We start from the raw sequence: 23247 nt of genomic DNA, 5'->3' as shown, positions 1-23247 counted from the left end.
GTCCTGTAACTTGCTCACATTAAATTGGAAGTGTGAGTGAGAGAGAAAAAAGCACTGTTTGATCTTCCTGATGTTCATTGTCCGAGGATCATGGAACAGTTTGGAGTTGGAAGGATCTTTTTAAAGGTCATCCAGTCCAACCCCCCTGCCAGGGGCAGGGACACTTCCACTGTCCCAGGATGCTCCAAGCTCCATCCAGCCTGGCCTTGGACATTCCAGGGATCCAGGGGCTGCTCTGGGAATTCCAGCCCAGCCAGGAATTCCTTCCCCAGATCCCATCCATCCCTGCCCTCTGGCAGTGGAAGCCATTCCCTGTGTCCTGTCCCTCCAGGCCTTGTCCCCAGTCCCTCTCCAGCTCTCCTGGAGCCCCTCCAGGCCCTGGAACGTGCTGGAAGCTCTCCCTGGAGCCTTCTCCTCTCCAGGAGAACATTCCCAGCTCTCCCAGCCTGGCTCCAGAGCAGGATCCATTCTCACCTGGTGCTCTGTGTTCAAATGTGAGCCCTGTGAGCCGTGAGCTTGGTTTGAGGCAGAGGTGCAGAGTTTGGGATCACACTGCAGGGAAACAGCAGCCTCTTGATTGATTGGGGCTGATGTTGGTGTGAGCTGGCACTGAGGGGAGCATTACCCATTTATTGTGGTTATTTACAAACTGACACCGTCCTGGGGCCGTTGTTTTCTTGATCTTGCTCTGACTTAGCACTGGTGCTGCTCCTCTGGTCAGAGCCCAGCTTCAGGCAGCTCCTTGTGCCGTTCCTCACTCCTGCCATGTTCCTTCCATCCTCCTGCTGGATCTTTTGACATTTCTTCAGCTTCTTGGAAAAGTTTCGAAGTAAAAAAATCTGTCAAAGAGTTGAAACCATGGGAGTCATCTGTCACCCAGCAGCCTTTTCAGAGCCCAGCCCCAGTCAGATGAAACAGCCTTTGGGTTTTAATTTTGATCCAAGGATCTGGCGTGGTGGATGGCACAGAGTGGCTGTAGATCTTCCAAGATGCTTTTAATTCAGTTTGCCTTGAAGACACTTACTTCACATAAGTGTTTAAATATATTTATTAAATGTTTCACCCAGTCTTTAACAGAGCCGTGCTTTTGTTGTTGCTGGGTGTTATCTGTAAATTAAGAAATGTTGCTTAATGAACCTACTTAAAACAAGCAGAGTCTCTCTTGCTTTCCCATCCCCTGTCGCTTAGCAACAGGATTTCTCCCTGTGCAATCCCTGTTACTTCAGGACCATGTCTGCAATATCCTCTCTAATTCTTCTACTTTAGCCTTCTAGAAGCTTTGCTGGAAGATTTGAGTAACTTCATCAACCCCTTGACAGACGTAATAAAGCAGAAAAAGATAAAATCAAACAATCAGTCACTTGGGCAGCGCAAACTTTGCTGAATTCATCAGCAGTCTCTTAAGCTTGATAGTGTTTGTAATGAAAATTCCTCTCTTGTGAAGAAAACAGCAAGGAAAACCAGCTGAGGAAGAAACTGAGGGGGTTTTAGCTCCTTGAAACACATTTGTAGGGATATTGTACCTTCTCATTTATGAATATCTTAATTGCACCAGACTTTATTTCCTAACACAGAATTTACACCACAAATTGTTCCTAAATCAATCCAATGTGCAGGCTGCTGTATTTATGCCTAGGGAAGCCCCCAAGCAAACAGAAACATCCACTGCTTCCCCCCAAAAACCAAGTGTTTCTGGTTTCCTTGCTCATCTTTGGTTTCTCCACGTGCTGGGAATTCTGTGAAGCCACAGGAGCTCCTGTGCTGCTTCTTCAGGGCGCTGATGTTGGGTTCAATTGATAAAATCTGGGATTAAAATCTCTTCCAGTGAGAGACTCAAGCCTTCTGGAGATCAAAGAGGACACAGACCTGGATCCAGAGGAGAACAGCGCTGTCTTCATGGGAATCCTCATCAAGGGGCTGGCCAAGCTGAAGAAAATTCCAGAAACAGTGAAAGCCATCCAGGACCGCTTGGAGCAGGAGCTCAAGCAGATTGTGAAGCGTTCCACCACTCAGGTGGCTGACAATGGTTACCAGAGAGGGGAGAATATTTCCCAAGAAAATCAGCCTAGGTAAGGATATTTCAACTCCCAGCCCTTGATTGCTGCCAAAAAAGAGAGAAAAAAAAGTCCTAATTGATAATATGACTTGAAATGAGAAAATTCAGCTCGGTGATTTCGAGTGTTGCAGAGTCCAATTAAGCTGATGCAGGTGCAAAGCTTTGAAATCATGTATGGAACTAATTCTATCACAAATGTATGGCCAATTCTCTAATTGTTTTGCAGCCCCATTTATGTTAATAACAAGGTGTGGGAGCCAGCTGAGAGCTGTGTTTGTGCTGCTCCTCAGAATTCACTGAAACTGGCCTTTGGAAAAAAACAAACCAGATTCCAGCAGGAATCTCTTCCAGCTGAAATATTCATCTCCACAATGTCATGATCATTGTCCAAAGGGAGTTAATGGCAGAAAAGTAAAGTGTGTATCTTCATTATGTGCAATATTTGTAGAGGAAAATCACTCCCAAGGAAAACATCAGCTTGATAAAGACTCCTTTTTTTTAATTCTTCTCATCAGCACTGTTGTGGAAACAGTTCTGAAGAATTTGTAGAGTCACAGTGCTGATAACTCAGTGAAAATGAGCTTTTTTTAGATGGGTCAGATGGCAGAATTTTAGTTTCTGATGCCAAGAGTGTAACATATTCTTGATACTTGTTTTATGAACCAGTCTGGAGAGCTTGTGTGGCTCCTGGTTGTCTGCTGGAATTGATAAGTTGGATCAGATCATATATCAATGCCATTAACCTGCCCCGAGGGTCGAGTGAGGCACAGAAAGGTTTAAAGGATTTTGGCATTTGTTGGAGACTGTGAGTCTTTAAGATGCTCCTGTTCTAGAGCCATGGAAAGTGTCTTGAATTCTTGTTGAATACAGACATAATTAGAACCGGTTCTAAACCTAAATCACACATGAAGTTTACAGCAAGCAGGTGAATTCATTTATATTGCAAAGAATAAATTACAGTATGGAAAGGTGTCCCCATCCCTTAAATTAGCTTCAGTTTTAAATCAAAGCTCAGAGACTTTCCTGCTGTCAGGGGGAAAATAAATCTGAACAACAAGGCCCTGCTGCTTCAAGAGAGCTCTGTTAGACCCCAGATTTGAGCAGAGTGCAGTGTCCAGAACTGTTCATTAGGCTGTCAGATGATCTTTGAAGTCCCTTCCAACCCAAACCATTCTGTGACCAAGGATGAGACTGACATCTGCTTGGGGAAATTTTGGTGAAATTTTCCTATTGAGACACCATGCAACAATTATTTAGAGCTCTCATTTAGAGAGAAATGATTTGTAGAGCCTGGCCAGAAAAGCTGCAGATCTGATAATGGCAACTGCTGGTCTCATTCTTCTTACTTTTCAAATTTAACTCTCTTTTCATTCCTTCCTTAATAAGCTTTTCCATGTAGGTTTGTGCAGCCACCTTTTACATTTGTGTATAAAAATATTGTCAATTGCTCCCAGATTTTTAAACTCAAGTTTTTTTCTGGTTTGTGGTGACTCTTTGGGTGCTCTCACAGATCCTCAGAGCTTCAGGAAGGGCAGGAGGAGGTTCCAAGTAGCTCCTTGTCCGTGGGGGAAAGGGACAAGATTTTGAAAGCTCTGCCTGAATCTCACCACATTTTAGCTGAGCTCAGCTCTAAGTGGAAAATTTTCAAGTCTAGAGAAATTCTCTAACATATTTAGATCTCTGTGCTTGAAAGGAGTTTATGGAGAAAGGCATAACTATAGGAATTGCCACTGCCTTATCCTTAATTCATCAGTCTCACCTTCAGACTTAGAAATCCTTGTCTGGGGCTGTGGAGAACAAAGTGTCCCAGAAGAGGATGTGCTGAGTTTCCTTGGGCTGCTGCTGCACAGCCTCATGGGGCTCTCCTAAATTTTGGAAGACTTGGGGCTTTAGAATAACAATGTGGATAGATGCCAACTTGAGGGACAGATTTATGGTATATTTTGGTAGGGAAACATTAAAAATCCAGTCCAAGAAGAGATGGGAGATTGACACTTTTGCTCCTAAATCCTCTTGCTTGGATTCCATGTGCTTTTCCCTACACATCCATATTGTATTTTAACTTTTGCTCTCATCTCCAGGCTTTGAAATAAACACAGGAATTACGTCCAGGCCACCCCTCTGACCAGGCACAGACTGAAACACCGGAATTGTCATTAATGTCCTCACTCAGGTGGCAGCAGTCACTGGCAGCACTTCACTCCCATTATTGCCTGGACCATGGAAGTCCCTCCTGGCTGTGTGTCCCTGTCCCCAGCACCTTTTCCCTCTCTCTGGGTGCAGGGGTTGTGAGGTGGCTGTGACAAATTGCCTGAGCCAGGCTTGTGTCCCTGCTCAGCTCAGGGCACTCCCTGCTCCAGCCCCATCCTGTTGTTGATGGGTTTTTGTTGGAGTCTGAGACACAGAGTGTGTTCCCTTGTCTCTGATACCTGGCTCTGACATCCAAGAAAACACTGAATTTCATATACCATGAAATTTATGAGCGTGTTTTCATGGTGTTACATGAAAATAACTGTTAAATAGAAAAGCTAAAAGTGTGAGTGTGTAGATTAGAGAGTTTTCTGAAGTCATTGAGTGAAAAAGTTTAAACTAGTTTAGAGAGCAGAAGACAAGATGGAGGATTTAGAGTGTTGTGTCTTTTCCTTCTTTCTTCTTAATTTTCTTCTTCTAGAGGTTTTTGGGTAATAGCAGGTGATTGGACAGAAAATGTCACAGTGCAGCACACAAGTGTTGGGTCATTGGGTCATTAAGAAAAATAATTTACGTGTCTATTGTTAATTGGGTAAGAATAAGGAGTATAAAGATAAAAGAACTGCGTAGTTCAGGGCCATTTTGTGCCATTAGAGCCAAAGTGAGCCAGGTTATGGTGAATTAAACTTGTGCAGAAAGTCTGGAGAGACCTGCCAAGTTTTGTGATAACATCCTAATAAACACAAGAGAAACAAGATCCTAATGAGCTCTGGAGTTTTCTTCTGACCCAGAGAACTGAGATAAACAGAACTCCCCGTGAGGGAGGATCCCAAAGGAGCTCAGCTCAGAGGAGACTGAGAAATCCAAAAGTGCGAGAAGTGCAGCAGAATCAAAACAGAAAAAAAGTTACAGGTTTTGTCTCGTTGCCTGTGTCTCTTTTGGGGCTGCTTCTTTCAAAAATGACCTGACAGATTTATAACACTTTTAAGGAAAGGGAAAATTAAGGGAAGAAGTGATAAGCTGAAAACAAGGAGATGCGGGAATACAGTGATGAGAATGGAAGATGTGTTGGGGTGGCAGCTGCTGACACTGGAGGGTGGATCTGGGGGATTTCATGTCCAGCAGTCTGGGACATGGGGATAGGGAGACACTGGAATTTCAATCAAAAAGGATCTGATCAGTGTAGTATTATCTTAGAAATGGCTCCACAAACAAGTTGAAAATGTGAGGTCAGACTCAGCTAGTGAGGATAAAGTGAGCTTGCCCAGTTCTCCAGGTAGTTCAGTTCTGCAAAACTGTTCTTTCCTGGGGCAGCAAGGAGGAGTAGGGATAACTGAGTTCTTGTTTGTCATGGGATGTTGGTGGAAGCTGGACTGGCACTAAGAATATTTTCTCAGTGTTACAGAATTAATTGGCTTCCATAATTTTTTAGCATTTGCTGCTATTTTGAAATATGAAGAAAAGGGATATGTACACAGTTTATTTGGCTTTGTCCAAATAGGTATCTTGGTTCCAGTGGCTCTTTATTTTTCAGTCAAGAAGGTCATGAATTAATTCAGAGGGCTGGAGCCAGGCTGGGAGAGCTGGGAATGTTCCCCTGGAGAAGGATCCAGGGAGAGCTTCCAGCACATTCCAGGGCCTGGAGGGGCTCCAGGAGAGCTGGAGAGGGACTGGGGACAAGGCCTGGAGGGACAGGACACAGGGAATGGCTTCCACTGCCAGAGGGATGGATGGGATCTGGGGAAGGAATTCCTGGCTGGGCTGGAATTCCCAGAGCAGCCCCTGGATCCCTGGAATGTCCAAGGCCAGGCTGGACAGGGCTGGGAGCAGCCTGGGGTGGTGCCAAGGGATGATGTTGAGGGAGTCCCCAAAGCCATTCCCTGGTGTGTGAGCACTGCAGGAGGAGCGGGAGCAGCTCCAGCTCCTGCCCTGGGGATCTCAGCTCCTGCTGGACAGACTTGGAGCACGCGGTGGCTCCAAAGCTGCTGCAGGAAATGTGATGGAGCCTGTCTGTCAGAGCTACAAGTGCCTAACATATGGATTTGGGAAGTGTGATCTTCACGTTTTGGTGGGGTTACGTGGGGACTGGAGTTGCTCATTAAACGGCGCTGAACTCCATCGGCATTTTTCTGTTCTCAAATAGTAAAAAGTGTGATGGCACTGCCTCGTCACAAACTGTTCAGGACTCTGCAAAGGTGCTTTAATTACAATAATTGGGCAGTAAGGAACCATGGGAGCAGGTACAGTGCAGAGGATTTAGATGGTGTTATAGCTATAACAAATACAGGAGTAAAATCATGGCAAGTGATGAGTGATATTTTAGCTTTCTGATATTTCCTGTTGTTTGGAACCTGCCATATTAATTTAATAAGTCAAAAATAATTCCTTTTATCCTGTTTGTGTGGGTAAGTCAGTTTTTATTGCTCTGAGACTCACACTTTTTTCTGGGGGAAGAGCAGGATGTTTCCCTCCCTGCCTGCAGCCCTCCCTGGGGGTCTTACAATGGGCTCTAATATTACGTTAGTCCAGTTTAATTATTGTGGAGTTATTAATGGTTTTGTGTTCCCTGTAGGAAGGACACTTTTAAAGTGAGTAATGCTGATATGGGGAAGGGAATGAGGAGAAAAACCCTCAGGAATATTCAGATACCAAACCTGAGCTGAAATGAGCCCCCTGAGCCCACAGAGAGGGTTTGAAGCCAGGTGACCTCAGCATGTCCCAAAAGAGCACACAAGAGCCCAGTGCCCTGTCCCCTGCCCTGCTGTGTGCCTGTGGAACATTCCAGAAGCTGAGCAGAGCTGTTTCTGTGGTTCCCAGGTTGCTGCTGGAGCTGCTGGAGCTGCTCTTTGACAAGTTCAACGCCGTGGCCGCCGCGCACTCGGTGGTGCTGGGCCACCTGCAGCAGACAGTGGCCTCCCCCTGCAGCCAGTACGACGGGGAGATCAAGCTCTACGACATGGTGGATGTGTGGGTGAAGATCCAGGATGTCCTGCAGGTAAGAATCCCTCAGGTGGGCACATTTTCAGCTTGGAACAGCCTTTAGAACCTTGCCAGAGAATACTCGACGTAGCAGTGCTGGGATTTGTCTTTGGTTTTTTTTTTTTTGGTAAGTGGCCACGTTTACAACAGATTGTAAAACTCCAAAAGGCTTAAATATCAGCAAAAAAAAAAAAAATCCCATGGATTCATCCTTATGGTGTTTGGAAAGGTTGATTCCTTTTGCCTACCAAGTGATTTATCAGCAGCTTTCAAAGTGACATTTTTGTTCTGTGTTACCATGTCATGCCTGTCTTATAAAGTGTCACAGCTCTAATGGCTTGTCTTCTGCTGTCATTATGGCTGGGTTTAGGCAGCTGAGACACTTGCTGCCGGCATGTTTGCAGCAAATTCTCATTTGATTCTTCCTCTTTACTGCAAGAGACTAAAGCTGTACCTTGCTTAGGCTTTATTCAGGTGCTGTGCCTCGCACCCAGGGATCTGAGGCTCTCATCTGTCACATCTGTTCTCTTGTTCTTGCTCTGTTAGTATGTTTAGTGTTATATTAAACACATGTTTAGTGGATTTTTTTTTTTTATTTCTTGTTTTGGAGATCACCTTTATACATAGTGCACAGATGTGGAACTTCACCTGCCATGATGATAAAAGAGGTCAAAGAAGCGAGCCTGGCATTATTTACAGGAGGTGGAAGGATTTATGTTGGTCACTCCAGCTCTGGGCTGGTGATGGAAAATGCTCTCTGCCCCTTGCCCTAACTCACCTTCTCAGTTCTGGGCTGGCTTGTAGCTGTTATTCTGCAGGATTGTTTGACTGTGCAGTGATGCAGGTTTTTTTCCTTTACACAAATATCCCAACTTTGTGCATGGTATGAATTTAAATACTTGGAAATGATAAATGTAAGGTGTGGGCCTTCACTCCCCTCCACCCACCTACGAACTCCTTACCCACATATTTTTCTTTCTAAAATAATTATTATTAAAGAAATCTCAATCACTTTCCCTATACCAAAAACCTGCAGCTCCCTTCACACTGTTCTTGCAGAAATTTGCTTGGAAATGTCCAGCCAGAGGTTCTTGAGGGGTTTTCTGGACAACAGGATGTCACACAACTGAAGTGGGAATAAGGAAATGAAGAATAAAAGGGAAGAATTAAATTGAAGGATATGTGGAATGGGTTTGGGGAATCTGCAGCCATCTTCCTGTGATCCGTGAGGTCCAGAAAAACTTTGAGCTTTCATTTCTGCAGATTTTGCTCTGGAAAGAGAAAACCTTGGAGTAAGAACCCTCCCAAGATTGTTCCTTCAGTGCAGCAGAACATCAAGGCTGGATATTCCGGTCCTCTGTGGGAGTTTGGGATGGGTTCAGTCCTGGTGGGTGGTGAAATTTGGAGTGATTTCTCTTGGCTGTTCCTGAACAACGCTGATAGAACTCGAAGCGTGTGGAGGTGTGAGCACCGAGGAGTGAAGGTGCTTTCTGTGCTGGGGAGACAATGTCTGACCAAGATCTCTGCAAAAAAGTGTGCCAAGAAAAACACAACAACCCACTTGGAAAGGTTTCATTGTTCTTGGGTGTCGGGGGAGTCGGAAAAGCTTCCAGAAGAGCTTTTACAATGCATAAAAGCAGCACTTTAAGATCCATAATCTCTTGCTGGTTTAAGGTAAGAGATGAGCATTGAATGGCATGAAAGGGAGGAAATGCTGCATTTCTTTGTTCAAAATCTTGTGGGTGTTTGTAACTTAGTTCCGCTGGAGTGGCTTAAAATATTTTTACCTTAGAGTGTAAGAAAACCTTTGATCCCAAAGCCTAAATTATCTCTAGCCTGCTTTTCTGAGTAAGGATAATTTCTGGAGAGGAGATCTTACGTTTGCAGCAGGGGGAGCAGAAAACTCAGTTTTAAAAGTGTTTAAAGCTGTTGGGGGAGGCTGAAAACTCAGAAGAGGTGGCTCAGGGAAGTGATGCAGTTCCTTCAAATCCCAGTGAATGGAATTTAATCACCACAGCAGAACAATATCACACGAGTGCAGTTCACAGGGATAATGTTCTGTACGTGTGCATTGTGCATTTCTGCCTGTGAAATTCCTTACAGCAGGGTTATCTCTCCACGTCTGGACAAAACAACAGGAGCTCGTGGTGGGCTGGAAATTGGGGGTTGTGGGGAATGAGTTTTCTGCAGCTGATTTTTGGAGCTGAAAGCTCCCTAAAAACTGCACCAGGCGCTCTGGTGTAGTGTGAGAGGTGGCTCAGCATTGAGGTACAAAACATGCAGGTATTTTATATTTTTTACCTTCTCTGAGAATGGAGGAATAACACAGAAGACAGAGTGACCTTTTCTGGTTGATAGTGGAGTGCTGGAAAACAAACTACCAAACAAAAGCACTTTGTCAAAATATTAGAGCAGCCTTGTTCAGGAAAACCCCGTTTGAAGTTATTTCCCTGTCTCACAGCCAGCGTAGCCCTTGGTCATGCTGTTCCATCAAAGGGAGAGGGGGAAATTTGTTTAAATTTTAACTTAGAGTTTGGCATTTTGTGTGGAGCTTGCCGAGCTCTTCAGTGCAGGGGTGGATGGAACATCCCCTGAACAACCTCATTAATGTGGGATCAGGACCTTGGCTGCAGGGAACTGGGAGCCGTGTGCTGATGGGTCAGGATAAATAGGGAGGGAATTCTCAGGTTTTCTGGGACAATTCAGTGTCTGTGCTGGAGCCCCTCTGCTCTGGAGCCAGGCTGGGAGAGCTGGGAATGTTCCCCTGGAGAGGAGAAGGATCCAGGGAGAGCTTCCAGAACATTCCAGGGCCTAAAGGGGCTCCAGGAGAGCTGGAGAGGGACTGGGGACGAGGGATGGGGGGACAGGATACAGGGAATGGTGCAGGACCCCGCTGCAGGAGAAGCTACCAATGACTATTGGTGACATGAGTTTTAACAGCTCAGGCTGGAGCTGTTTGCCTCCAAGGAAGAGATCTTCTCTCCTTTCTTAGTGGTGAATTTGTTGTTGATGATTCTCAGTTTTTTGGGGTCTATATTTTTCTCCCTCCCACAGAAGAGAGGGAAAATCACACAAATTTTCTCTGGGACATAAATCTTTTAGCAGGCTCTCTGGTGGGCTGTCTGCTGAGAAGACACTGACAACTAATATGTTCCTTTTTTGGTTGTTTTTTTTTTTTTTTTCCTGTCTAATGCTTTCCTGTGTTTTCCAAAATTGGTGTCATTTAGCAGCCCAAACATTGCTGAAACCATAAGGAAACTGGGGAAGGAGGAACTGAAGCCTCCTCTCTGCCCACACACTCCTGTTGTGCTACTGCAGAGCTGGGGATATCAGACTCTGAGCACTGGGAAACCTCTCTTAAGGATCCTCATCTCCTTCCTTAGGAAAAGGAATGGCACTTGCTGGAGGCAGCAGGGAAATGGGATTATTTTGTGCCTCGTGGCTGGGTGCTGGGCTGTGGGAGTGATCTTGCAGAAAAGCTGCATTTAAATTGCATTTGCTGTGTCACACTTGTCCAGGAGTCCTGGGAGAGCACTTGGAGATGAATTTCAGGGCTCTGCTGCAGGAACCTGAGCCCCTCTCTGGGCATTTTTAAGGGAATTAATGGCATAAAGTGCTGGTCCCCTTCGGCACCCAGGTGAGCAGGGGAACGTCTGTGCAGTTCAGCATCCTCAGTTCCTCAGTGGGAAAGGTGTGGAGAGGTTTCAGCTCCATCCCAGCCTCTGCCAGCTGTGCTGTCATCCCCCTGCCTCCTTTTCCACAGCCCAGGATGTTTTCCTTGCTCTGGCAGCGCTGCTCATTCTCCTGTCAGGAATTTGATTCAAGGGAGTTGATTTGGCCAAGGGTTTGCTGCTGGCTGCTTCTTCTGCTCTCAGGTCCCTGAACTGTGGCAGGGCTGGCACAGGAGCGGGCGAGGGAGGGAAGGCACCGTGGAAAAGGGAAGGGAAAGGCTTTTTTCTTGTTTTTTTCCTGGCAAGGGAAGGGTTTTCCTACCTGCTGAAGCTGCTCATGGAAAATCCAAGTGGTTTTTGCTGGGTGGCTCAGCACAGGTCTGAACCTTTGCATTTAAAAATTGAACGAGCTGTTTGCGGCACAGTTGGTACTTGGAAAATAAAATAAGCTCCTTGCATGAGAGCTGTTAATGTGCCATAAATCCTGGTTGGAATGCCAGAGCAATATCTGAAATTGCTGCTGCCTTTGGGAAGTTCACCAGGTGATGTTTTGAACCCGAAGCAGTTATTTTTCACAAAGTGTCTCCGCAGACATTTAATGGCTTTGTGGTCATCCTCCAAATAATGGGCCTGACAGTCTTTGTGGCTCTTTTTAAATGGTCTGAAGTGTGTGGAACTGCTGCCCTTGGACTCCTGACTGGTTTGTCTCATTAATGCTTATCTCATTGAGAGAACATTGGTCATAAAAGGGATTTCTCTGCAGCTTTAAAAAAAAAAAAAAAAAAGCGGTTTCACTCAGTCTCTAGCAGAAGAAAGTGAGGAGGGAGAATTCCACTCCTCAAAATGCTGATATTTAAAAATGGAATTTAAATAATTAGAGTAGGTCACTTGATACTTTTCCCTCCCCCTGGTTATTTGAAGTGAGCTCAGCACATGCAGCAATAAATCCAGCAGGGTGTTATAGTGTTTTCTGCAAATATGTGCTGTGAAGAACACGAGAATTTCTGGGGAAGTTTGTAGTACAGGAAGAGTTTAATCTTTCTGGATCTAAGAAAGGACCAGCTGATTTTGCAGGAAGGTATTTCTTTGAATTTTTGCCTTGCCAAGAAGGTTTGTAGTTCCTGCCCCTCCTCTCTATTAAAATGTTTTATAGATTTGCTCCAATTTACCTAAAAATTGAAGTCTTCTTGCAATTTCAGATGACAAATAAATTGGTACCTTTCTCAAGCTCTTAAGAAGGTTCAGTTGGAATCTGGGGTGATGGAAATGGCCTGGACAAAGGGGAAAAAAAATGAGTCAGGAAGTACAGAGAGATTTCATGCAATCAACAAGAGATGGCAATGGCATCCTGGCCTTTTGAAAACAAAGAATATGAAGCAGAAATGCCCCAGATTGATCTGTTTTCACTTTGACTGGCCGATGCTGGCTGAGCTGTGCTCAAAACAAACTGAATTATGTGGTAACAGGTACCTGGACGAGCTCCAGAGCTGAGCTGGCTGCAGACATTGGATCATTTTCTTTCCCAGGAATGGCCCTCATTGACTGAGCTCTGCCATATTTTATTTTATATTCTGTTAGCAGGATGTCAGAGCAGAATTTTTCTCCCATACTCCTGCAGTAACAACTTTTGTTTGGACACTTTTTATCCTGGAGCTATCCTGGAACTGTTGATCCAATAAACACCAACATTTTTGCTGAAGTTCAAAGAAATCAAGCCCAGAATAAAAATTATTGCACAGTTTTAAGAAATATTAACTCCTTTAATGAAATATTTGCAGGTTTGCAAGCAAGGAAAAAAAAATCATCATCTTTGTTCCATGCTGTACAGCATCAAGCTGCTCTAAACTTCATTTAAGGTGGATTTTCCTTTTAATTGTTTATCTCATTTAGTTACACTATAGTTTTAAAGGTGTTTTGGAGTTTATGCCTAAATATTCATGTAACTAAATCCATGTGAGTTAAAAGCAACTTCAGCTCTGCTGAAGGTGCTGAAAAAGGTGCCCAAATTCTTGTAGAGAGAAGTAATTTCGAAAAGCTGTTTGGTGGAGTTGTGAAAGTCAGAGTCAGCTCTGCTGGGTGTTAGGCTGAGAGGAAAAGGTTGGGAATGCAGGATAGAGAGTGACACATTCCCTACTTCGATGTTTGGCAGTTGGCACCAAACCTGTGCCTTGTGAACCCTGGGCCATCATTAAATTCCTTTTAATTGATACAACTTGAGAACACAGACATTTTTTCCAGCTTTTCTTTTTTCCCCCCCAGTGATGCCACTTGGAAGCTTTTCTTTCTCAAGTTGGAAGATTCTCTGAGGAGGACTAAGGGGGTGTGAAGTGACCATCACACCTGATGTGTCTCTGTGATTCCAACAGGCATGTGAGTTTGGGAAGTAAAGGATGCAGGATTTCCCAGCCTGTACAAGGCTTGTTAGCCTCCATCTTCTTGGAGCTGATAAATAATGGGATGATGTGGAAGAAATGGAAACTCTGCTGCAGATTTTTAAAGCCATTCTCTTTTATTTTAACCATTTTTGAACAGTTTTGTCAGCTCTGATGTGGATTTTTTTTCCCCCCCATTTTCTGTCCGTGTCTGCTGCACTTCATCCCTGCTGTCACTGGAATTAGGAGGTGCTCCAAGGAGTCCATCAGCATTTGTGGACATGTTTTATAGGACTATAAAACCTCTCTTTTGACTTGCTGAGCTCATGCTCTGTCCCTGTGTGAGTGCCTTTAAAGGCTTTAAAGACTTGTTCCCTTCCCAGGACCATCAAACCACTGTGAAAGGAAAAATGTTGCATTAAAGAGGACGGGACTCAGTTCTTTATGTAGGAAAAGCCTCTTCTTTATTCCCATAACTCATTTTTATACCATTTTCACAGATTTTGTGTTCAATTGGCTAGTAGTTTTCTCCCCACTCAATTCATTGCTTAGAAGGTGTTTTTGTGTGTACTTGTTAAGACTTTTCCTATTCACAGGTGTTTACATTTTTCCTTCATGGACTCTCATGGGACAGATCTTTTGTTATTACAGGTGTGACTTATTTTTCTCTCCAAGAATAGGTTGTTATGCAGATGGATTCTCATTCTCAAGATTTTTTCACATGGGAACTTAGCTCACTTAGAACAAGCAGCAGGCTCACTGGTAATTCAGCAGAGCAAGGCCTGATTTTTTTAAGGCCTTTCTTTTATAACATTTTTACCTGTATGTAACAGAAAAAGGCCAAAAACTCCTCATGTCCTCCCTGCAGGGCTCCTCCTCTGACAGCAGAGCCGAGGGATCCATGCAGGCAAATTCCTGCTAATGGGAGGCATTATTTATTATTTCTGAGGGAAATGTTTGGAAATTGTTTTGCTTAAATGCCCTTCCTGCTCCTGTGCTGCTCTTCTCGTGTGGCATTTGCAAAACCTTAGGGTAGAATCTTATTTTTTCCTGAGGTTTTCCAGCTCTTGCTGTTTCTTTCCTTACAGGAAATCTCTGATTTTATTTTGGGGACCTGAAGGCTTTTTTTTTTTTTTTTGTTACGTAGGAAACTACAGAATTGCATCAACCAAAATTCTTCCAGAATTGTAGAATGTTTTTTTTTTTGGAAAGGATCTTCCAGATCACCTCATTCCAACCCTGTGCCACGGGCAGGGACACCTTTCCCTAGACCAGGTTGCTCCAAGCCCCATCCAACCTGCATCTGCAGGCTTTGGTATTTTATTTTGTACTTTTTTTTTAATGGTTGTGCTGCCCAGCTGCCTTTTAAAGTGGTTTTATTTAAGAGTTTTGCAAATATCTCTTGGTGGATTTTGAGCAGTAGATCGTTGGGTTTTGATGGACACAAGAGTTTCAGTAGATAAAGATAATAAATGATGGATAATAAAGACATGAGACTGTGAGGGCAGGCCCATCCTCTGAGGAAGTATTGAAGCACATAATCAGCCTCAAAACTTTTGTCTTAATTACTTTACATTTATTTTTTTTTTTTTTTTGGCTTCAGCCATATTTGCTGTACCAACTTTTAACCACTCAGCTCCAAAAGGATGTCATTTCTGCTTCCAAATAACTCATGTAAATGTGTTTGTGGAAGGCAGCAGCAAGGGGCCGATGATTCACCGCTGTTCTCGGGGCTGGGAGAGGCTGCAGAGCTCCTGCCTCTTTTGAGGGAAATGACAAAATCCCAGTTCATGCTGGGAACAACCAATTCCCTCCGCCCCCAAACCCTTCTGTTTCACTCAGCGGGGTTCTGCTCGTGGCTCTGGGGGTTCAGCATTCTTGGACATCTAAACATACACTTCAAACTCCATTTATTTGTCAGAAATAAACTGGGGAGAAGCTGCTTTCCCTGTTTTCATGGCTGAAATGGAAAACCTGCGTTGCATTTCATCCCTTCATTCCTTTGTGGGAAGTGCCAATATGCCTTGGGCAGATTGGAATTATTTTTTATTTCTTTATTATAAATGTTCTGATTTACTCTTTTTTAAGTGAACTGAAAAACTGCTTCAAAAATCTGAACTAAAATAAAAGATTAAATTTGTTTCAGCTCACTTTATTTCTTTTTTTTTTTTTTGGTTGGTTTTACATGCTTTTAGATTGGAGGAATTTTGCAAGTGGAGTGGAATGGTTTGGGTTGGAAAGGATCTAGAATTAGATAAGCCTCAAGATCCCTTCCAACCCAAACCATCCTGTGATTCTAGCACAGGAAAGACCCTTATCTGTCAAAAACCAGAATATGAGTACAGGAACAACAACCAGAGTCACTGTGTCCATGCTAGGAACCACGGAAACCCATTTCCACCTGGGAAAAGGGGGACAGGAGGGACTCAGGTAATTAAATGTGGCCTCTACACAGTGATTTTACTCTTGGGGTGTAATTAAATGCCTTGGAAAGCTCTTTGGGGTCTTTGTTTACTGAAGAACTGTGGCTGTGGGTGTGCCCTGGGTGAAGCTGGGAGCTGCAATCTGATTAAAAAACAAGTGGTGCATTGTGAATCCGTTCTTTCCAGGCAGAAAAGTTGCACTTCTGCTTTGAATTTGCTTGAAAAAAATCCCAAAACATTAAAGAGCAGCACCAGGAGAGAAGGAAAAATCCCCATGTGCTCCACTCTGGGGGCCCAGTGCTTTTATTGAGTTTTTAAAAGTGTTCCAGAGCCCTGGAATGTCCCTGATCACTTCTTGCCACGGTTCCTGTGGGTGAAATGTCATTTTCCAGTGGAAAATGTGGTGGTGGTGCCCACTGTTCCCAGTGCAGCATTGACTGAGGGGCCCTGGAAAGTGCCATAAAAATAATTCTCAACCTGTTAACTCAGACCTTGCCTTTCTGCAGTTTCTGGTGAACCACCCGGTGAATTTCTGTGATGGATGAAGTTTTCCAAAAGAACCAAAGGCATTTAGGATCTAACTCCCTTGGCAATCTGGTGGGAATTGGACAACTAATTACTTTGGATTCTTTGGAAAATCCCAGATCTAATTTTGTATTATAATAACATGATTTTAAATGGAGGTAAACCTCCAAGAAAAACAACATTTGGTGTAATTTTTACTTTTTTTAATAGACAGGAGAGCTGTTTTTCTGGCCAATTCTCCTGTACTGAACCTCCTTTGGAAAAGGCTTGGAGGTTGGATGGATGGGTTGGATGCTGCCTTTTCCAAAGGCTGACCTGTGGCCCTGTGCAATACCTGAGATGAAAACACGAGCAGGACTCTTGTCTGATGCACTCCAATTGCACAGAGGTTAATTGTGTCATTAATTTTCTCTCCTGGGCTTAAGCAGTTGGAATTTGCTGCCCGTGACAGGGAGAATAATCCAAATTAGTTACACCTCCCAGCAGGTCAGTAAATAAATAAATCAGAGCAGTCTCTTAAGTGTAATATCCAAAATCTGTCTGTTTTTACTGACAAAGGACACGGAACAACCCAGCAGATTTATCTGGGACACAGTAAAAAGGATGATGTCACTTTATTACAATGATTTGGTGTTCATTCCCTCGCTGCTTAATCAGGGAGTCACATGCCTGGTGCCCTCTTGGAAAAACTGCATTTTCCAGCCCCTTTTCCTGCCAAAGTGATAAATGACAGTGCCTCTGAATTGTTCCTCTCCTGATGATTTGCTTTAATTCAGGAGGGTGACTTTCCCTTGGAGTCCATTTTGGTCCTGAGGTGGAAAAATGAAGTTGTTCCCAGGGATTCTGTGAATGTGACAGCTGTGGTGGAGAACACTGGAAAACTTTGTGATCTCTCAGGAAAAGTGCTGCTGATTCCTCCCTGTTAAAGTCACAGATCCTGCACTGTAGGATTTCTTTCCAGTGGGGCCAATTTTAAAGCATGGATTTGTGAGGATTCATCTCTGCCAAGTCCACACTGGTTTTTTTGTGTCCTCCTTGCCTTGCAGTTCTTCTGTGCTCACCAGCACTGCTTGGGCATCTAGAAAAGAGGGATTTGAAGGTATTTCTCAGGAAATCTGCACTTTTACTTTCACACTCAGAGGAATAGTGGGGGAAAAAAGGATTCTAGAGAATGGCACACTTGTGAAAATTACTGTGAAAATAATTTCCAGTGCATGGTGAGGTTTTGCTTCTGCTTTTGGTGTGGGGACAGGCAAAAACCCTGGAAAACATCACACTGCAAGCAAAACCTGGGCATCTAGATTCAGCTTTTTAGTTGGAAGTGGCATTGAAGGAGAGAAATTTCCATCCCTGCCTTCATGTGTGGTTCAGGACAGAGCTGTCACACCAGCAACTCGTTAATGCTTTGCCTGGAGCAGAACTGTGACTCTCTTTCTGTTAATTATTAATTTGTCATTGTCAAATCTTAGTATTTTGGAGCTGTTTGGAAGGATGAGGGGGTTGGGACTGGATGATCTTTAAGGTCCCTTCCCAGATTTTATGATCTTTGTGCAACAGGCACCTCAGAGCATCTGGGTTTATGCAGATCAGAGGAGGTGATTTGCAGGAATTTGTACAGTCAGCCTTCCCTTAATGGCAACCTGTGTGATTCCTGCAATTCTCTGAGGTTGCAGGTTGTATAAAGCAGGTTAGAATTTGATCCTCATATTCCCAAATCCCGCTTTCCTTAGCAATGATTCTTTCAGCATAATGTTCTTTGGTTTAATATTCTTCAGAGGCTGAGTTTGAGCCATGTTCTTTGTTACTTGTGCCTCATATCTGCTGTTTTGCCTCTGCTCCCTTTGCTTTATCTCTCAGCTGTGTTTTCTGAGAGCCAGCAAGATGTTAATCTGAATTTTTGTCTGAAATGTGCCCCAACACCAGCAGCAGCAGCAGAACAATTTCCTCGTGCTCACAGTCCACCCAAACACACTTTGACACCGGCTGCAGAGTCACTTGGATGAAAATCCCAACATCAAACATGGAGTGAAGGGATTCTGCAGGCGCAGAGGAGACTGAGATTTTATGAGATTTATCCCCAAGGTCACCAAAAAGTGCTCTGCCTTTGGAGGAGTCCTCATTGTCACCCTGGGTGGGTCATTCCTCGTGCTGGGAGCCTTGGCATTTTTTTGGGAGTGCTTTTCTAAGGCCAGGAGTTCAAATCGAAGGTTTGTTTAAACATTCTTCTCTTTTACATTTAGTTTTGCTGTGAGCTATAAAATTACCCATTTCCTTAAAGATCAACTTGAGGGTTCACAGATTAATTGATGGTCTAAAAGCAGCCTCCTGTGATATTTCCTCATGGCCTGTGTAGGATTATTGTGTGATCTGGTAGGGAATTGTTCTTTTGGATGCATAATTTTGTGCTGTGTTCATGATCCTGAGGGCTTTTGGCTTTATTTTAAAAGGTGGTGTAGAAGGAATGTGAATCCCTTTGACATTTCCAAGCTACAACCCCCTCAAAATTGTAACTCAGTGTCTGCTGAAGGAGTAGATGCTGGAAAACAGGAGCAGCACAGTGAGCAAATGCATCCAGGGCAAGGCAATACAGTTAAATTCAGGGGGAATTTGGTAATTTGGATTAATTTTTTTCTATCTGAGGAATGGACAGGGGGCTCTTCCACACCCTCACCTTCCCTGTCATCCAGTGTCCATGAATTCCTGAAAATGTCTTTATCTTTCCACTGTAGTCCTGGCTGAGATATTGGAAAGGCAAAATTTCCTGAGGGTGTGGGGAGTGTTTAAAATACCTTTGTGAGCAGAGAACTGAAACTTTTGGAGTTTTTGGGTGTCAAAAAGTCTCTGCATGATATTGAAAGAGCTGCCTGTTGAAAATGTGGTTTTAAGTTTCACAGTGCCACATTTGGGGGTTTTGGGGATGTGCTAATGTGACATTAAGGAAGGAAAAAACAAAAAAGCAACGGCTTTTCCATTTTAGGGGAAAAATTGATGGTTTGGGGCTGTATTGAATTGTATTTGAGGGGTTTTTTTTTGCCTTGCTAAATAGTCTGGCTGTGTCAAAATAATCCCAGCCCCAGCAGCTCGGGAAGGTCCTGATGATGTTGGCATTTCTGCACCTGCTTAATTTGGGTTTGCAAGGGAGGCCAGCAAAGCTGCCTGGGAGACTTCACTAGAGCGAGGTGCTGGCGTGGCAGAACAGAGCCTGGTGCATTTTAATGACTCTGAAATCATTTCCACCACGTATTTGCTGAACCTCAGCTTATTTTTGCAATCCTGAAAATGGCTCATTAATTGCTGGGAGCCTGACCATCCCTTTGGACAAAAGAAGTTGGGGCCAAATTAGAGTTTCTCTTAAGCAGAGCTGACTTGTTCCTTTTGATCATCACCAGAGTGGCCCTGGGTAGTTGTGTTTGTTTTAAAGGAGACTTTGGGTTGAAAACATTGATTTTTTGCTTTATCTGCTTCATTTTGTATCTGAATTTTTACAGAATCATGGAATGATATTGGCACACACAATAAGTTTTGAGCCTTCTCTGTCTCAGGCTGCCCCTTGTGCTGGATGCTCTCTCCAGTCACCCAAACTCCTGCTGGCTTCTCCCTCAGCTTCTGAACCATCCCATCCTTGGATTGGGATCACTTTTGCTGTGATATTCTGTTCATATTTTACTGATTTTCCTTATCCATGATACTGTGTTTCACTGGAGGGGGAGGTTCTGCTCTCTAAATGCTCACACAAGTTGTAAATACAATTTGTGCAGTTTGATGTACAAATTGCTTTCCTGCACAGACTGAAAACATCTTGGATTTAAATCTCATTTTCTTTTGGATCTCAGGTGCTGTGATATCCTCTGAGATCCTTGTTGTCCTGTGATCTGGCTGATGGAACAGGCTGGGTTATTTTGGAGTGTCAGACGGAGGCAGAGGCTGTTCAGGAGCTGTTCTGTTGCTTTCCTGGTGTGTTTTCCTCATTCCCCAAACTCCCATCCTCCCTGAATTTACTGCTCTGCTCCTTCCTTACTGCTGCATTATTGTCTGCAATACTTCCTATTGATTTTGTGTGTTGGGGATGATTTCCTTTGCTGGGCACAGTTGTGAGGAATTGGAAGTCATTTGCTCAGAGAAGGGTTTGGGCCTCCTAAGATCTAGAAGATTGTTTAAAATCTCGCCTGTAGCCTCATTTGAGGAGGTTTGATACTCTTGTCCAGGGAATTGTCATTTTATTAAGGCCACTTGGTGCATTCCTGTTTCCTTGGTTGGCTTTGTTTTCAGCCAGCAGGAAAAGCTGTGTCATTTAAGTCTAAAAAACCTTATGTTACACATTAAATTTCATATTCCATTTTGGGGTTCTCCAAACCGTTTACTGAGAGCAAAAAACAGCAAAAAAAAAATCCATTTAGTCACTGTCAGATCAGTCTTGTGGAGGCTTGAGGGAAAAGGAGCATTTTGAGGTGAAGAGAGATTTATTTCAAATATTGCCTTGCAAGTTTTGAGTTGTTGAGAGAGGTGAATAATCCCCATACCATAATCTGTCAGAACTGGAACAGGTTCCTGCAAAATGTTCTATTTCTAGGGTTGAGCCAAGGGTTTAGAAATCACCTGTTCCTTTCTGATGTTTGAGCTGGGTTTTGCTGAGCCTGAATTTGCACCTGGAGGGGTCTCAGGGTTGTCAGGGAGGTTTGATCAATGGTGTGGGGAGCTCTGGCCCCGATCCAGAGGAGCAATTAATGGGATGAGCTGATGGAGGGACCTTTCCCAAGCTGGAAGTGGTACCTGAGGGCTCTGCTGGCTCCTGGCCAGGCTGCCCTGCAGGATAAAGGCAATATTTTCATAATAAATATGATATTTTATATCATTCTATATTTTATATTATTTTAATTTTATAGAAACCCTAAAATTTTAGGGATTTTAAGGTGTGTGTGAGCAGGGCCAGGAGTTGGACTGGATAATCCTGGTGGGTCCCTTCCCACGTAGGATATTCTGTGATTATTATAAATATTTTATAATAAATAACCACAAGTCCAGCCTTTTCCAGAAGGTGGTGGCAGCTCATTTCCATCTCTTTACTGGGAAATAGCCCAGCCTGAATCTCCCACGGTTCAGAGTGTGTTTTATGGAATATCAAGTGTGTTTTATTGAGTATCTCTGGCACTTCTGGACCAGGAGGATAAGGAAATAAAGTTGTCATTTGTATTCTGCTGTTTGTCAACCTGCAAACGGGGGGATCTGGGGATAACAGTTCATTATTTACTTAACAAAATCTGTCACGTTGGGGATTAAAAATGTCATTTCTCAAGAAGTGGAGGGGTTGGATGTGCTGCTGGAGCCAGGCACCTGTGTCAGAGCTGTTGTGTTTCCATATGGGAATGGATAACAGCATTTTCTCCTGTGCTTTCAGCCCTACCCCACACTGAAAATGGGGAATTGGCACTTTTTTAAAGACAGGGGCATCAAATTGCTCCAAGAATTGAAATTCCTGTGTTATCCTTGTCAAAAATCTGCTTTTGGAACTCTGTTCCTGACCTGCTGAACAGATTGCCAAGAAATCCCAGACCTAAAGAGACAAAGCTGATTTACAGCTCCAGTTAAATCACAGAGCCATGGAATCATCCAGATCATCTTGTCCAACCCTCAACCTGTCATCAGAGGAAGAACAATGTGGGAAAAGTAGAGAACTTTTGGGGTTTTGGTTCTTTAGGGTTTTTTCCTCCTCTGGTTCTCCAAACTCATGAACTTCCCCAAAACAGAGTTTTTGAGTCCAAAGGTTGCTCGTGTTTGAGGCACTTGTGAAATCCTCAGTTTAAAACCCTGACCTGGGTTGGGAGAATTGGATTCAAGTGGAACTTTTTGCAGAGAAGTTGCTGCAGAGTTTAGGGAGCAATTAGGGAAGGCAGGAGCCACCTTCTTGTTAATAAAATCCAAGACAGCTCAGTGACCCAACAGCTTAAGGGCACAGAGTAAAGGAGATTTGTTACTGATTATTGTTAAGAGAGAGCAAGTGGGGGTTTATTTGTTTTGTTTCTTTTAAGAGAGCAAAAATGAGTAATAGGCCCTTTCTACAAATAGAACTTAAATACAAGATCTTAAAGGCAGTAGGACAGTGACAAAGAAAACACTTTCTCCACTTTTATCTTTACAAATGGAAATGTCTAAAATCCGTGATGGCTCTTCAGTCAGAGGAGGATGAAGGGGTATTATGTGGATGCATCTTGTTGTCATGATAATTCAAGAGAGACCATTTTCTTATCCATCTGGAAGCTGGGTGGTGATAGATGTCAAATATTTGTCCTGGGTGGTAAAGTAAATATTTGCCATCTACCTGTCCCCATCAGTGAGCAAATCGCTTGCAAACAACACCATATTGCGAGGAGGAGGAGGAGGAACAAAATGGCATAAAAATTAAAGATGAAGCCACTGAATGAAGAGGAGACACTAAATAAACCTCAAAGTTAAATAAAAACGAGGTGGATGGATTCCCTTGTGATGGAGAAAGCCAAATTACAGAGTGCATTATGCAAAGGTGGCGAGATGACAAACGTCAGTGGGAATCTGTGAAGCTGTTTGCAGACGAGGCATGGAAGACAGACTTGTTGTAGGAGGTGGAGGAACATGCCTTTATTTAAAGAATTCCTCTGTCTAGGGAGAGAAAAATTCAGAGTAAGAGGGGGCCACGTCCAGGGACAAAACCCCTGTGCTGTAGGAACTGGAGGGTGTAGGCAGGAATTCTGTCTGGGGACCGAGGAGTGGGAATGGAGTGGAATTTTTCCTGGTGTTTCATGGAATTAAGCTGTGTCAGGAGGTTCAGGCTGGATTTTAGGAAGATTTCTTCCCCCAGAGGTTGGTGGGTGCTGAAGAGGCTCCCCAGGGAATGGGCACATTCCCAAGGCTGCTCCAGGAGCAGTGAATAACGCTCTTAGGGATGCACAGGCTGAGATTTTAGGGTGTTTGGACTGGATGATCCTGGTGGGTCCCTTCCCACTCAGGATATTCTGTGGTTAAACATCCACAGGAACAGGCTGAATATCAAATAATAA

The 23247-nt window shown here is 43.7% G+C and overlaps 1 protein-coding gene across 2 annotated transcripts in view; it reads left to right on the top strand.

Moving 5' to 3' along the window:
• The window catches only part of LOC131592838 (exocyst complex component 4), a 292946-nt gene that overhangs the window by 42007 nt on the left and 227692 nt on the right, over positions 1-23247 (top strand). For both annotated transcript variants that reach the window (XM_058864649.1, XM_058864650.1), the window contains exons 6-7: positions 1826-2069; positions 7064-7241. In XM_058864649.1, coding sequence (XP_058720632.1) covers positions 1826-2069; positions 7064-7241 — 422 coding nt within the window. The remainder of the gene's footprint in view (positions 1-1825; positions 2070-7063; positions 7242-23247) is intronic.

The sequence above is a fragment of the Poecile atricapillus genome, chromosome Z (genome assembly GCF_030490865.1).
Source record: "Poecile atricapillus isolate bPoeAtr1 chromosome Z, bPoeAtr1.hap1, whole genome shotgun sequence".
NCBI lineage: Eukaryota > Metazoa > Chordata > Aves > Passeriformes > Paridae > Poecile > Poecile atricapillus.
The sequence above is the reverse complement of the archived record's forward strand: the minus strand, read 5'-3'. Positions and strand labels throughout refer to the sequence as shown.